Here is a 15,751-nt window from a genome sequence, read left to right as displayed (position 1 = left end):
TACACATATGTATATAAAAACAAACATTCACAAAGAGCTTTTTATTCATGGCGAGATATGCAAATCTATGGCTTTTTTACAAACTGTCAGAAGGCTTCGAAGGAGAACCTTTGTTTCACTTCTCACACTCACTCACACCTTCTCATGCCTTTGACTCTTGATGAATTTATACAATTTAAAAAATGAATTAATTAAATGCTCAATCCCTTCAATTTCTCAACAAACACCTAAATCTCTGAACATCCCTAAAAGATAGATCTTTATCCCTAAAATCTTTCAACTAATTAAATTCTCTCATATCCTTTTTATTAAATAAAAAAATATTCAAAAATCCTCACCTTCTCCTATTTTATTCCCATTAATAAAATATTAAAAATTATCACACCCCTTTTAACATATTTACAAAATAAAAAAACGCCCTTGATGCTCCTGCATCATTTATACCCTGCGGCCATGGCAGAATACCAAATGAAAGTACAGGTGTCGAGGGTTTCCACTGTTGCACCAGCCATCCCCACTGCTAAGCATAGCATGTTCCTATCCGCCATTGATATTAGTACCATACCCTCTCAGAACGTGGACGTACTTCTTTTCTATAAAACACCAGTCGTTACAGCCGACAAGGCTTTCCCTGCTATGGTGAAGAGGCTAAAGAAAAGCTTGTCGTTAGTTCTGGTGGAATTCTATCCATTTGCAGGTCGGTTGGATATGAAGGGTGGTGAATGGGGTCGGCCCCAAATTGAGTGCAACGATGAGGGAGTGGAGTTTGTTGAAGCAAGCATTGACATGCCATTTGAGAATGTGGAAATTGATAATTTTCAGCACAAAAACTTCTTCAAGGAACTTGTCCAGACCCGCCATGGAAACTACGAGGACTCACTTCTGTCAATACAGGTATGAAAAATTCACTCGCTTTTCATTTTCATTTTCCTATGGATGATGTTTCAAAAGTAACGATGGCTATTGCAGGTCACTGCTTTTCAGGGAGGCGGATTTTGCATCGGAGTCAATTTTCATCACGTTATTGCTGACGGGAATTCCTTTATGCATTTCATGAACAGTTGGGCAGAGTGTAGCAGAGAACTTCCTATTTCCAGGAGACCTCAGCACATGAGAACAGTCTTTCAGCGGGACAATGAACATGGGGCAATACCCGACATTTATTTGAGGGGTGAAGAAGTTGTCACCGATTTGATTAAGGAGGGGAAAATTTTCAGGTTTGTCCCAAATAATTCACTGCCCATAAAATATTCAGAAATCAATGCAAGCACTGGTGATGGCTCAGTGGAAAACACTAACAACAACAGTATTATCCAGAAATCTGTCGCAGAATTAGAAACAAATCTGGAAATATCAACATTTCATTTCAGCGAAAAATTAATTGAAGCTTTGAAGGAACGATCTGGCGCTTCAACTTCATTTGTAGCAGTTTCCGCGCAGTTTTGGAGATGCGTAATGAGAGCTCGACAAGTTCCACAGAACGAGCCCGTTTATTTTATAGTGCCTATTGACTTCAGAGGGCGGGTAAAATCGCCATTGCCTCCAACGTATTTTGGGAACTGCGTATGCAGCGGTATTGCCGGGACTACAGCCAAGCAGTTATTGGAGCAGGATATCGTGTTTGCTGCGGCTCTCATCCAAGAACTCATCTCTGCCTGTGGCACAGAGGTGCACATCAATAATTTTGTAGACTTCGTTGAATCTCATCTTGGCAGCGGCAACATTGACCCAGCTCTTGGAAATTTATGTAATGATTACATTGTAATGACAGCGATGTCTCCGAAATTTCGTGTTTACGTGATAGACCACGGATGGGGAAGGCCAGTGAGTGTACAGGTTGCGTCCTTGAAAGAAATTGGAAGGATGAAGTTGTTCCCCGGAAGAGAAGGGGGAAAGAGTATTGCTGTGTCCACCAAACTCCCTCGCCATCAGATGGAAACCTTGAAACAGATATTAATGGTCATCCCCGATTGATTGATTGATGATGCTTCATTCTTTATTAGTGTGCAGCCCTTCTTTGTCGCTGCACAATATATGCACCATGTTTCCGTGTGGTTAATTCTTCGTTTGAGTTAGCTTCTGTGTTTTCTTTCTGCTAAAAAAATGATCAAAACTGCAAAGACAGTAATAAAAATGATCAAGTTAAAAAAATATCAAATTTTTATTATAAGAAAACAAGTTGCAGAATTGTCGCATTGTTAAAGCTTGAGCAGCGAGCATTCCGCCTGTCGAAGAGTATGCTGCTCACTCCTTTCGAAACCTGCGCTGATGCCGTGAGCAAGGTTTAAAAACTCAAAACGCTTAATTTCAAAGCGTCTGAAGGTCACGTGGGTTCAGAGGTCACATTGGTTGTTTTGATTTATATGAAAAAGTCTCTTAAAAGGTGTGGAGGTTAAAGTGCTTTAAAAGGTTTTGTTTTTGAACTAAGTATTTTTTTAGTTATACAAAATAAAACAAAGAGTTTTATTAAAAGGATCAGACGGCTTTGTTAAGAGATTTGAAAAAACCATATATTTTATCAAAGGTTCATTTACAAAAGTTAATAAGAGAGGTTCGAAAAAGTTTTTATTAAAAAAAATTTACTATTTTTGAAGGGAAGATTTGTTTAAATCGGAAGAAAGATGGTTTTATCAATTTTTTTGTCATAATTTTCATTGCTTATAGGGAAGATTATAATGTGTGGGTCATTACTATGGAGACCACGTTGAAGGCTCATGATGTTTGGGAATATGTTACAGATGGATTTCCAAAATCTAAAGATGAAGTAGCTAAATGATTCCTCATTAATGTAAAGAGGGAACAATGGAATAAAGACAAAAAAAAGAATGTGTAAGCATTGTAGCTTATCCAGCAAGGAGTGGACCAAGTAGTGTTTCATAAATTATGATCATGTCTTCAGTAAAGATAGCATGGGAGACTTTGGCAACAAGCTATAAAGGTATGGTCAAAGTCAATATTATTAAGTTGCAGAATACTAGAAGATATTTTGAAAGTTTGCAGATCAAGGAAATAGAGGACATAGATTTCATGAATCGGGTCTTGATTGTCGTAAATCAGTTAAAAATTTATGATGATGACATAGAAGATAAAAAATTTATGGTGATGACATAGAAGTGTTGGAAATAATATTGGGAGGGGGGGTGAATCAGTATTATCAAATTAAACACTTTTTCATTTCCATACTCAGATTCATATACGCTACTTCAGTTAAGGGAACATGCATGTACACGCAACTGTGTCTAACGCAACTAGCATATATCCAGTAAACTTATGATTCAGTTAATCCATTAAATTGTTGATCTTTAGTTAGTGCATCAGAACTTTATTAACCATATAAACAGTAAACAAGTGCAGTAAAACAGAACAGATCATCACACACAAGAAGCACACATGAACACCATGATGTAAGGTGGAAACCCAATGTGGGTGAAAACCACCTGCTGCAATTCGTTTCTATCTTCCTTTAATAAGAAACTTCTTTTTACAATATTTCTGTACTGGAGCAGACTTATACCAGTACGCAGGCTTCTACCTGCAGAAGGCCACAACCTTCTCTTGTTCTCCAGCTTCTCCTGGAAGGGAGCTACAACCCCTTTAGCTCTTGTACTAGCTCATGTACTAGTACGTAGGTGCCGACCTATAGAAGGCTACAACCTTCTCTCGTTCTCCAGCTTCTCCTGGAAGGGAGCTACAACCCCCTTAGCTCTTGTACTAGCTGAAGTACTAGTACGTAGGTGCTGACCTACAGAAGGCTACAACCTTCTCTTTCTTCCTCCAGGTACCACGTTTCATAAATTTTCAGACTGGATACTCCTGAAGCACAACATCATAATCTGAAGGCCACGTTTCATCCAATTTTCATACTGGACCCATCAATATCATTGAAGCACACAATCAATCAACACTAGCATCATTAATCTCTGAATCACCTAATACTAAATCACTAAAACCCTGTCAACAAACTGTAGTCACCAGAACACAGAGCAGAACACAGAACTCTGCAACAATGTTCAAATCTAACTGTATCATCAAAAATTATGCATCAGAGTGCATACACTACTTGGAAGAGCCAAACTAGCGTGTATACGCAACTTCACCAAAGCGAACCAGCGTATATGTCATTAATTACTTACTTATAACTTCGTTGCACTTCATGACTTCAGACATACCCAGATCATTACATATACAAGGATGTGTGTTAGCAACCAGATCTAGTCCATCAGATCACATAAAGATAAGCCATTATGATCCTGATCCATTATTAGATCTCATCCATCAACACTGAAGCTAAACACAATCAACCAAACTAAATATGCAGAATACTGACACCAGTAAATAGTCATCAGAACTCATCAACAACTAGAACCACCTGTAACTTCAAACATCATAGTTCATATGGTATACGCTACTTAGATGTATCTAACCTTCGTATGTATGTGATTTTATCATAGTCAACCAGCGTATACATCTGTAAATATTCATTCATGATTTGCAACTATTCCAAACTTGAGTTATACCCAGATCATATAATATTTACAGAACATAACATGTGTCAATATACAGATCTAGAATAAGCATGATCAAACTGTATATAGATGATTCATTCCAAGCCATTAGATCCCAATCTATCCTTAGATCTTGTTCTCCATCAACCGCTAAGATTCCTCCTTAGCTCAGATCAAGCAAAGCATTATGAAACCATAACCTGCATACTGAATCTCATACTTCATTAGATATTCAAGACTTTCTAAGTACCTTTGCCTAATGATCTTCTCCTCCTTTTATAGTCTTAGGCCTTACTCAATACCATGGTCCAAAACCCCTTAGAACCAATACCTTGGACCAAATACCTGGGGTCAATACGTCGGAAAAGATACCTTGGACCAATACCATGGATCACAATACCATGGTCCAAATACCACGGACCAAAATCCAATGTACACATCTTCCCTTACATGAAAGTGCGTGTATATGTATACGCACCTTTTGGTCAGCTAACCCGCGTGTATACACGACTTTATCAAGGGGAACCTGCATATATATCTTTCTCTTCATTCTGTGAACCTGAACTGTGATCTGTCATCTTAGTAAGTTGCCATCAAGGACAACACCTGTATCATAATGCCAACAATCTCCCCCTTTGGACTTGATGGCAAAGTTAACTTGCCATACTGAGAACTGTCATCTTAATGAGTTGTCATTGTTCATTACATCTGAACTAATTCCTTTGAGCTGCCCTGCATCCCATGTATTCTGTCACATCTGATCTCTCTTCTGTAGATTCATCTAGTTATATATAAGTGAGATGTTCTGCTACAAGTGGGTTGCCATCAAGTACAACACATGCATCATAATGCCAACAATCTCCCCCTTTGGACTTGATGGCAACAACCATACCAAGTCACTCTCCCCCTTTGACATCAAGGGCAAAGGGCAGACCAAGATATTCTCTTTCTTGATATACATTCCATTGTCCATACTCCCCTTGAGTACCTGCTGAAATCTCTGATTGAGCTCCCCCTTTGTATATGCCAAGGTGTACCAATTTGTCCATGTTCCCTCTCAGTACATGCTGAAATCTCTGCTTTGCTGAAGTATGTTGTTCATGCTCCCCCTGACTGTAAGCAAGGTCTGCAAAAAGATGTTCTACAACATGACTCTATACATCATAAATGACCTTCCTATCACCAAAGACTCATACATACATCCATTTCCCAACCAAGTGGGGATATACCAATATTGACTCATCCACCCAACCTAGTGGGGATATACCAGATACCAATTGTTTATACATGACTAAAATATTACATCATCCTTCCCATGCATAGTGGGGGTACAAATTACAAAAGGGATTCATCAAATGACTACAATAGACAGAGACAAACTATTACATCATGAGTCTTGATATGACCTTTACATGACATTTATAACAGAGACCAAACATCTAAATAAGACCATGATAGTAATCAACAACTATCATACACAGTGTATGATCTGCTCCATAAGCATCTGTCAACAACATCTAGACCAGCAACCTATATATGTCCATTAGTGTAGATAGCATCAACCTGTGCCAAGATATGTCTGCATATAGATATCAATTCATCCTCTTGATCTTGAGCATTATCATAACCTTCCATGAATCAATTCTGCATATGTCATACAAAATCATTCACATTATATCATATGTGAAAAACACCATAGTCATCACATCATCATCAAGATCTGCATGATCTTATATACTATCCATGTATCATCACTCGGGAACATCCCTCATCTGCATCAATCAACATATGTAAGTATCAACCTATCATCATATAGGAAAGAATTCATCATCATCATATCTCCAACAATGCGACTTTAAGTAATCATCCATGTATCCAACATACTGTATATAGCACTATGTATCTTGAGCTCAAGATCTTTTGTCAAGACAGCAACAATCCTCATCCATGTGAGTGCCAAGAACTATAGGAATCCTGCATCATAACTGTATTATATGTCGATAGCAGCATATGAGTGACTCATCATCAAGTAATGAAGTTGTGTATTCAAGCTTTGTACTTCTCCTTATCCTTATGAAGATCACCATGTAAGCACCATATATGCATCATCAGAGAATCAACCACAAATCTGATCTGAACACCAACTATGTAACCCCAAGAATCATATGAGATTTTGTCATGGACAACTCATAGCAAGATGTATCATTTAGCCATATAAGCATCATCACCAAGGACTACTAACCATAATGCCAACAATGCATTATTAAAAGCATATGCTCCCCCTGAACCTGTGCCATCTTGTTTACTGTCAGATCTGATCATGCAAAGATCAACAAGAAGTATCAAGGCATCATCATCATCAAGTTAGGATCAAAACACTTCTAAACATCTTACAAGTATCAAGACATTTCCACACATCATCAGCAGATTGTAACCATTATCAAACAGAGAAAATAATGGACTGAATCATATTAGACCCTTTTCCTGAGCCTTTCCTACTGCTTTTCTCAAACTGACATATACATGACTGTGCAGTGTCTAAATCGCGTATATCAGAAAATTCTCTTTATGAAACTTGCATATGAGATTGAGAACACTGAAGTTTTACACTTTCAGCTTCCTCTGAGTCTATTATGTATGTACATTGTGTTGTGCCACATCTTTCTGACTGTACTTCCTTCTTCTTCCATATCTTCAAGTGTGATGATGTTTTCTCTTTTTGGTATGGTGCCTGTACTTTGTTCCTGCATTGCTTTGCTATATGTCCAAGCTTGTTACATGCATAACATCTTACATGTTTCATATTCCTTCTGCAGCAATCAACAACTTTGTGACCAAACATATTGCAAGAAAAACAATATCCCTTAAAGTACCTGGAATGTGATGATCTTTCTGTGTGATGGTCTTGAACCATTCTACTTCTGCATCTGGCTACAACATGTCCAAGATTATGACACACATAACATTCAACATTATTCATCGGAGGAGTAAAAGAATTTCTTTAAAGAATTTCTTTCCTTGGTTGTTGATGGGATTGACCTCTCATCTCCTTGTTAAGTATTTCAGATTGTGCATTAGAGTTCCTTGTCTTATTTTGTGAACTAGATTCATCTTCAACAAATTCATGAAAACCAAGACCAGTTTTGATAGCAAGAGACCTTTGACTACTAAGAATATCATCCAATATCTTAGTACTATCTTGAAATCGTAAGAGTTTATCTTTTTCTTCTAAGTTATCTTTTAGAATATTTACCTCACCCTGATGTTGCTCTTCCTTTTCATGATACTGCTTCTTCATGTTTTCTTCAGCTTTTCTTCCTTCTTCCAACTGATGTCTTAATTCAATAACTTTGTTTTCTTGTTTTTCAAGAGCTTGGAGTAGTTCCATATTCTGCTTATTTGATTCTTCAATATCTTCTTTTAGGGAGAGGATCGTAGCTTCAAGACTTTCATAGTAACTGGATCTTTCTCTGAGTTTCTTGATTGTTGTGCTCCTTTCATTTACTTCATTTCTTAATGATGTTACTTCATCCTACAACTTTTGACATTGATCTTCCTTTTCCCTGAATAGATTCCTTACCTTGTTTCCTTCTTCTAGTTGAACTTTTAGATTGGTAACTTCTTCTTTGGAGACGCATTCCCTTTTGTGCAATAGATCTTGTTGATCTCTAATTTTTTCTGTAAGCCTTTTAAATTTTTCCTCTATTTGATATCTTTATTTCTCACCCATAAGAGCAAATTCAGTTGTTTCTCTATCACTTTCATCATCTTCAAATGGATGGAGAAATGTATCACCAGAGAATAACAAACTCATACCTGATAGCTCTTTTGCTTGTTCATCTTCATTCTGAGGTGATTCTGAATCTGAAGTGTTGCTTCCACATATTCCCCAATCGATTCTTCCACAGTCATAGTTCTTTTGAGATGTCTTCTTCTTCTTAGGCGCTTTCTTCTTAAGCTTCTTTCCCATTGTTCTACGGATCTCCTTCAAGCGATCAAGCTTCTACCAAAGGACCGGCTCTGATTCCAATTGTTGGAAATAATACTGAGAGAGGGGGTGAATCAGTATTATCAAATCAAACACTTTTTCATTTCCATACTCAGATTCATATACGCTACTTCAGTTAAGGGAACCTGCATGTACATGCAACTGTGTCTAATGCAACTAGCATATATCTAGTAAACTTATGATTCAGTTGATCCATTAAATTGCTGATCTTTAGTTAGTGCATCGGAACTTTATTAACCATATAAATAGTAAACAGGTGTAGTAAAACAGAATAGATCATCACACACATGAACACCATGATGTAAGGTAGAAACCCAATGTGGGTGAAAACCACCTGTTGCAATTCATTTCTATCTTCCTTTAATAAGAAACTTCTTTTTATAATATTTTTGTACTGGAGCAGAATTATACCAGTATGCAGGCTTCTACTTGCAGAAGGCCACAACCTTCTCTCATTCTCCAGCTTCTCTTGGAAGGGAGCTACAACCCCTTTGGCTCTTGTACTAGCTCATGTACTAATATGTAGGTGCCAACCTATAGAACGCTACAACCTTCTCTCATTCTCCAGCTTCTCCTGGAAGGGAGCTACAACCCCCTTAGCTCTTGTACTAGCTGAAGTACTATTATGTAGGTGCTGACCTATAGAAGGCTACAACCTTCTCTTTCTTCCTCCAGGTACCACGTTTCATAAATTTTCAGACTGGATACTCTTGAAGCACAACATCATAATTTGAAGGCCATGTTTCATCCAATTTTCATACTGGACCCATTAATATCATTGAAGCACACAATCAATCAACACTAGCATCATTAATCTCTGAATCACCCAATACTGAATCACTGAAACCCTGCCAACAAACTGCAGTCACCAGAACACAAAGCAGAACACAGAACTCTGCAGCAATGTTTAGATCTAACTGTATCATCAAAAATCATGCATCAAAGTGTATACGATACTTTGGAGATCCGAACCAGCGTGTATACGCAACTTCACCAAAGCGAACCATCGTACATGTCATTAATTACTTACTTATAACTTCACTGCACTTCCTAACTTCAGACATACCCAGATCATTACATATACAAGGATAATATGTGTGTTAGCAACCAGATCTAGTCCATCAGATCACATAAAGATAAGTCATTATGATCCTGATCCATTATTAGATCTCATCCATCAACACTGAAGCTAAACACAATCAACCAAATTGAATATGCAGAATACTGACACCAGTAAACAGTCATTAGAACTCATCAACAACCAGAACCACCTGTAACTTCAAACATCATATTTCATATGGTATACGCTACTTAGATGTATCTAACCTACATATGTACACGCTTTTATCATAGTCAACCAGCGTATACATCTGTAAATATTCATTCATGATTTGCAGCTATTCCAAACTTGAGTTATACCCAGATCATAATATTTACAGAACATTACATGTGTCAGTATACAGATCTAGAATAAGCGTGATCAAATCGTATAGAGATGATTCATTCCAAGCCATTAGATCCCAATCTATCCTTAGATCTTGTTCTCCATCAACCGATGAGATTCCTTCTTAGCTCAAATCAAGCAAAGCATTATGAAACCATAACCTGCATACTAGATCTCATACTTCATCAGATATTCAAGACTTTCTGAGTACCTTTGCCTAATGATCTTCTCCTCCTTTTATAGTCTTAGGCCTTACTCAATACCATGGTCCAAAACCACTTAGAACCAATACCATGGACCAAATACCTAGGGTCAATACGTCGGACAAGATACCTTGGACCAATACTATGGATCACAATACCATGGTCCAAATACCACGGACCAAAATCCAATGTATGCGCCTTCCCTTGCATGAAAGTGCGTGTATACGTATACGCACCTTTTGGTCGGCTAACTCGCGTGTATATGCAGCTTTATCAAGGGGAACCTGCGTATATCTCTTTTTCTTCATTCTGTGAGCCCAAACTGTGATCTGTCATCTTAGTAAGTTTCCATCAAGGACAACACCTGTATCATAATGCCAACAATCTCCCCCTTTGGACTTGATGACAAAGTTAACTTTCCATACTGAGAATTGTCATTGTAATGAGTTTTCATTGTTCATTACATCTAAACTGATTCCTTTGAGATGCCCTGCATCCCATGTATTCTATCACATCTGATCTCTCTTTTGTAGATTCATCTAGTTATATATAAGTGAGATGTTCTACTACAAGTGGGTTGGCATCAAGTACAACACATGCATCGTAATTCCAACAAGAAGATCATTTAAAAAATTATGGTGATGACATCAATTCATCCACGAAACAGGTCTTGGATGGTACTTGTGAATAACATCTCCTTGGCATCTCATGATTTTGTCTTTTGAAGAAGTAAGGTCTATGGTAACTCATTTCTTGTTCGTTCAATCTTCTTGTTTATTGTGGTTGAATAGGATTAGTGCTTTGCTGCTACTAAGGTGCATTCTTGCCTTGCTATTGTTGAGGTCCATTGTTGGCATCCTTATTCTTTGGTTGTTGTCAATTGTCATTGTCTCCTATGATGACTTTAACAAAGTTGATGCTATTTTTATCTTCTATCTTATTCTCATTGGTTTCTGCTTCGTAGCCCAAACCAAATTTTATAACTAGAGATCATTCAATATCATTTCCAACTTTTCATACCCCTTTATGTATTTATGGTTCATGTTCAATTTAGTTTGTGCTTTCTCTTGCTTCTTTCTTATGACAACTACTTCTTTTTCTATCTTCTTACGCTCTTTTCTTTTTTTCTTTTAATTGTTACAGCATAATGTCTTTAACCTTTTTGGACTCTTCTAATTCAAATTTTAACTAGATATGCCCTTTAGACATAGGCTCTTCTTTAACATATTTTAACAAAATTTATTTTTGTTTCTTATTCTTCTACTTGAATCTGTTAATTTCTTCAAGGGCACTAATTATCTCCCCATCATGATCTACTTCTCGTTCTTCTTCTTATTCACAATCATTATGTTCTTCAAACTAGGTTTCTAGGGCCATAAGCATAAATTCACTAATTCCCTCTTCATCAAAAGATTCACTTGTGTCTTTGGAGGAGTTGTTATCTCCTTGTGCATAAAATATTTTTTCTTTCTTCACTCTATTAATTTTTTTCTTTCTGTTCTCTTTATAAATTTTATCTTCCTTCTTATATGGACATTTTGAGGCATAATGCCCCACTCTTCCATAATTAAATCACTTAAAAGGAAGTTTTACTTTGTAGTTACATGTCCCTCTGTTCAATCTTCTTACAAATTTTTGTCTTTTCTTCATCTGAGTCTGAGCATGAGCATTCATAATCTTCTATAGATTTCTTGTCTACCTTGAATGATGCATCCCATATGGTTGATTTCATTTTGTAATCCTCATTTCATATGTTTTTAGGGAACCAAGCATTTGATCCATTGCTAGTTATGAATTGTTATAAATTTCATCAGTTGTGATACCTTGGGATTAAAATAGGTAGTGATATCAAAACTTTTTGGCCTATTGCAAACAACTTAATTTTTTCACCTAGGCCCTTCATAACATTAACAATTTCATCCACTATAAGAAAAAACTTACCTATGTCTTCACCATCATTCATTATTAAGGACTCAAATTGCATTCTAAAAACTTGTAATTTAGGCAACTTTACTTTACCATCTCCTTCATGAATGTTTTTCAATTTATCCCACATTTATTTAGTAGTCTCATAATGCATTACTTTTATAAATTATAGTTAAGATAGCTCACTAAGGATGGCATTCATGGCTTTTGCATTGAATGCAAAATCAAGCGTGTCTTCCTTGTTACCTATTATATGTGGCTCTTCATAGCCATTCTCCACTGCAACTTAGACATTTGCACCAAGGGACATTATATATGTCTTCATTCTTATCTTCTTAAAGATATAATTAGTACCATTAAACAAAGGAGCTTTATTTGTTGAGCACCCTTCCTAACTAGCTATTCTCATTATCTATATCTTCCTTCCAGTTGTTAGGTTGATAAAAATGGAACCTTTCTCTTATACAAATTGATCAATGCTTAGCAATAACAGTGTGGGTGGGGGGGGGTGGTGAATAAATAATTATGTATTTAAAGTGGCCAAATTAAATTTATTTTAACAACTTTGGATCTTATCTTTTGCGGTAAGTGGAGTTCTTTATGTGTTCAACATTTAACAATGAATTCAAAAGCATACACATAAGCAAGACATTCAACACATGTATATGTTAAAATTGGAAACTAGGGAAAAACTTCATGTGGGTCATCTTATTCATGGCTGATAATATTTATATTAGATTCCTCTCATCTAGAGGTGTAGGATTGATATAAAGTTCATCCGATTCCGATAAGTATTCATGGAGATATGAATTTATTTTGATTATGGAACTATTATCAAGCCGACCTACAACTCATGTAGGCTTAGAAGCCCAACAATCGCATCTATTCAAACACCAACATTGTGTATAAATATAAGAGGACTTTTCCTCATTTGGATTCACTCATCTCATCACATCTCTCTCTCTCTACTGCGTAGAAATGAGTCTCTTCTCTATTGCGCAGAAAAGGGTCTCTCTCTCACACATGTGAAGCCGGAAGCTGTTGAACCTGAAGCTACAACTGCAGATCCAAAGTTTTACCAGCATTGACCATCAGATATCCTCCTTAGAATTGTGATGTAGGTCCATCTGGATCTCCTCTGAAAGTCACAACTTTTGGTGGTGGAATGAAGTCAATCCGACGGACGGTTTGCAAGATATCGACTGCCCTAGTTTGAAGCCGAAACTGCTGAAACTAAAGCTGCAACTGCAGAAGTAAAGATTGACCTACGTGGACTAGAATATCTCCTCATCTGAACTACATTGTAGGTTCATCTGAACTACATTGTAGGTTCATCTGAACCTCCTATGGAAGCCGCAACTTTTTGTTGTGGAATCAAGCCGATCCGACGGTTGGTTTGTGAGATATCGTCTGCCCTAGTTTGATGATGAAGCCGCTAATGCTGATGCTGTTGATCTAGGGTTTGCTACTGCTGATATAAATCAGATTTATTGTACTATTTCTCTCTACTAAATTATTGAATATAAAAGAAGATTTGATCAAAGGGTTTCCCCACACATTGTGGGGTTTGTCCCTGGTTAGCCACCACATCTTGTGTCTCTTGTCTTGGCTTGTTTTCTACGGATTGTTTAATGTTCTATATGCACTTTACTTTATGTACATGTGATTGTTAATCTGTGGAATATAATAAGAAAAAGAAGTAAACTGTTATAAGCATAGAACATACCATAACTTAACAGTATACAACTGATATAAGTGGAAAATTATAGAGGGAAATCCATGAATTTGGGTTGTAGTGATGTGAAGGAAAGCTCCTACTCCCTCTTCTACAATATCCGACCTACTCTTTTTCAGGCTAAGACCTAAAAGGAGACAACAATCCCCTAAGAAAATGATAAATTCACTTTGTTGGTTACCTAGTCTTTGTCTATGCTCTGAGTTCTTTTTTGTCCTCTTTTCAGTTTCTTATCTTTTCTCCTTCTCTTCCTCAATTATGATTCACTTATTCTCCTCTTTCTCTTTCTCTTCTTACTAGGCAATTCATGAACTTTTTTCTCACATAACTCAATTCTCTAGCATTGCTATCATTTATAGATGCATCTTTTATATACAAATCTTTCTAATTGTTTGTATTTCGTTTAGGAGTTAGAAGTGAAGGGTTGACTCTATGTATTCCAAGGTTGTTTGTACTCTACCTCTTCATTCCCAAGTTTGAAGTTCAAATCAAGACAAATACACCTCGTACTATTAACAAAATTGAAGAATCATGGCCCAACATCAATGATTGCATAAGGCAATGCTCGCAAATATCTTTATATTTGTTGTAGGACATGGATGTTGGTTATCCACTATCAATATGGGTTGTGGACATTGATAATAAAATTCCAATATTATTTGTGGACACTAATAGCTAGAATCTAATCTACATCTATCCCCTGAATTAGGGAAAAAAATAAAAATTATTTTCCATATTGTTACACAATATTTCGTCGCACTTCTTGAAATTCCCTGTGTCATACCTCAGAGTACCAAAACTTGACAATTGTGCAGTGTACCCATCCTAATATGTAGTCTAGATCCTCCCTAAAGAACTAATGAAAAGTTTCCTTGAGCTTTTCCTGAGAAAAAATAGCTCAAACCCTAATTTCTAGGTTGGCGTCACTATGACACTGCCCGCATGTGTTGATGGCAGGTTGCACCATATGAGCCTCACACTACCAACGCATATTTGGCCTGGATACTTTCGTTGATCCCTAGAAGGAAAGTTTTCCTAAAGAGGAGGAGAAGCTTCGTGATCTAGAGGCTTCCAGAATAGCGAGTTGTATGATGTTCATTATGGATTTGGTCGAATTCTCCCAATATTTCCCTTTGATCTTATCCCTATGAGCTTCCTCCTTGAGATGAGGACCTTCCCCTATCTTTGGTGAGATACTAACTCCCTCTCCCTACCTATATATTCATTCCCCTCCATTCCCAAATGGTTGGTCTCTAATTATTTGCACCCTTATGCTGAGATGGTGCCTACATGTTATTCACTTTAGCTTGAAGAAGGAGTGCTTGGAGAGATTGAGCTTGGATTTGGACATTCACTCAAGGAGGGATACTAACATCAAGGTCGAGGTTGTATGCTTCTTCTTTTGTTTATTAGTATATACAACTGTTGGTTCACTTTCCATAAATGCTTGTGTCAATGCTTCATTTATCTTAATGCTCCTTAATCTGTTAAGTGGATTACATTTGATTATGCTTGTTGCACTTTTATGCTTTGTTGTGTCTTTGGCCTCTTATGCAGGTATTCAAACATTGTGAGAAGAAAGCACTGAGCCATAAGAGAAAGCGATCAAGATCTTCAACAAAGGAGTGCATTATAGCATCAAAACGAGGTAGGTCTCCTTCCTCTTCTCTTATTTCGATTGTAATCTAGGATAGTGCCATGTAGATTGTCTCGTTTGTTTCTAGGCCCACTCATTGGGCTAGAGGGATCGCCTTTGTCCGCAGAGAGGATTTACCTAGATAACACATATCTATAATAACTTCAATTTTAATGACTTCAAGCACCCCTATAGTACCTTTAGCACTAGAAAAAGGTCACGTGAATTAGAAAGAAATATGATTACAACTCAAAAATTTCAGGGCTTGGATATAAACCAACCGAGTTCACTTT

At 37.0% G+C, this 15,751-nt stretch overlaps 1 protein-coding gene across 1 annotated transcript; it reads left to right on the top strand.

Annotated features, from left to right (window-relative positions):
* Positions 1 to 453: 453 nt before the first annotated feature.
* Positions 454 to 1,974, top strand: LOC149138670 (hydroxycinnamoyltransferase-like). Its single transcript, XM_089450454.1, has 2 exons — positions 454 to 894; positions 970 to 1,974. Exons 1-2 carry the CDS (start codon positions 454 to 456, stop codon positions 1,972 to 1,974), a joined length of 1,446 nt encoding a protein of 481 aa, XP_089306580.1.
* The last annotated feature ends 13,777 nt before the right edge of the window (positions 1,975 to 15,751 follow it).

This window comes from Pinus tabuliformis, chromosome X (genome assembly GCF_031772625.1).
Source record: "Pinus tabuliformis cultivar Carrire ecotype Pingquan chromosome X, CPIR1, whole genome shotgun sequence".
NCBI classification, from domain to species: domain Eukaryota; kingdom Viridiplantae; phylum Streptophyta; class Pinopsida; order Pinales; family Pinaceae; genus Pinus; species Pinus tabuliformis.
The sequence above is the reverse complement of the archived record's forward strand: the minus strand, read 5'-3'. Positions and strand labels throughout refer to the sequence as shown.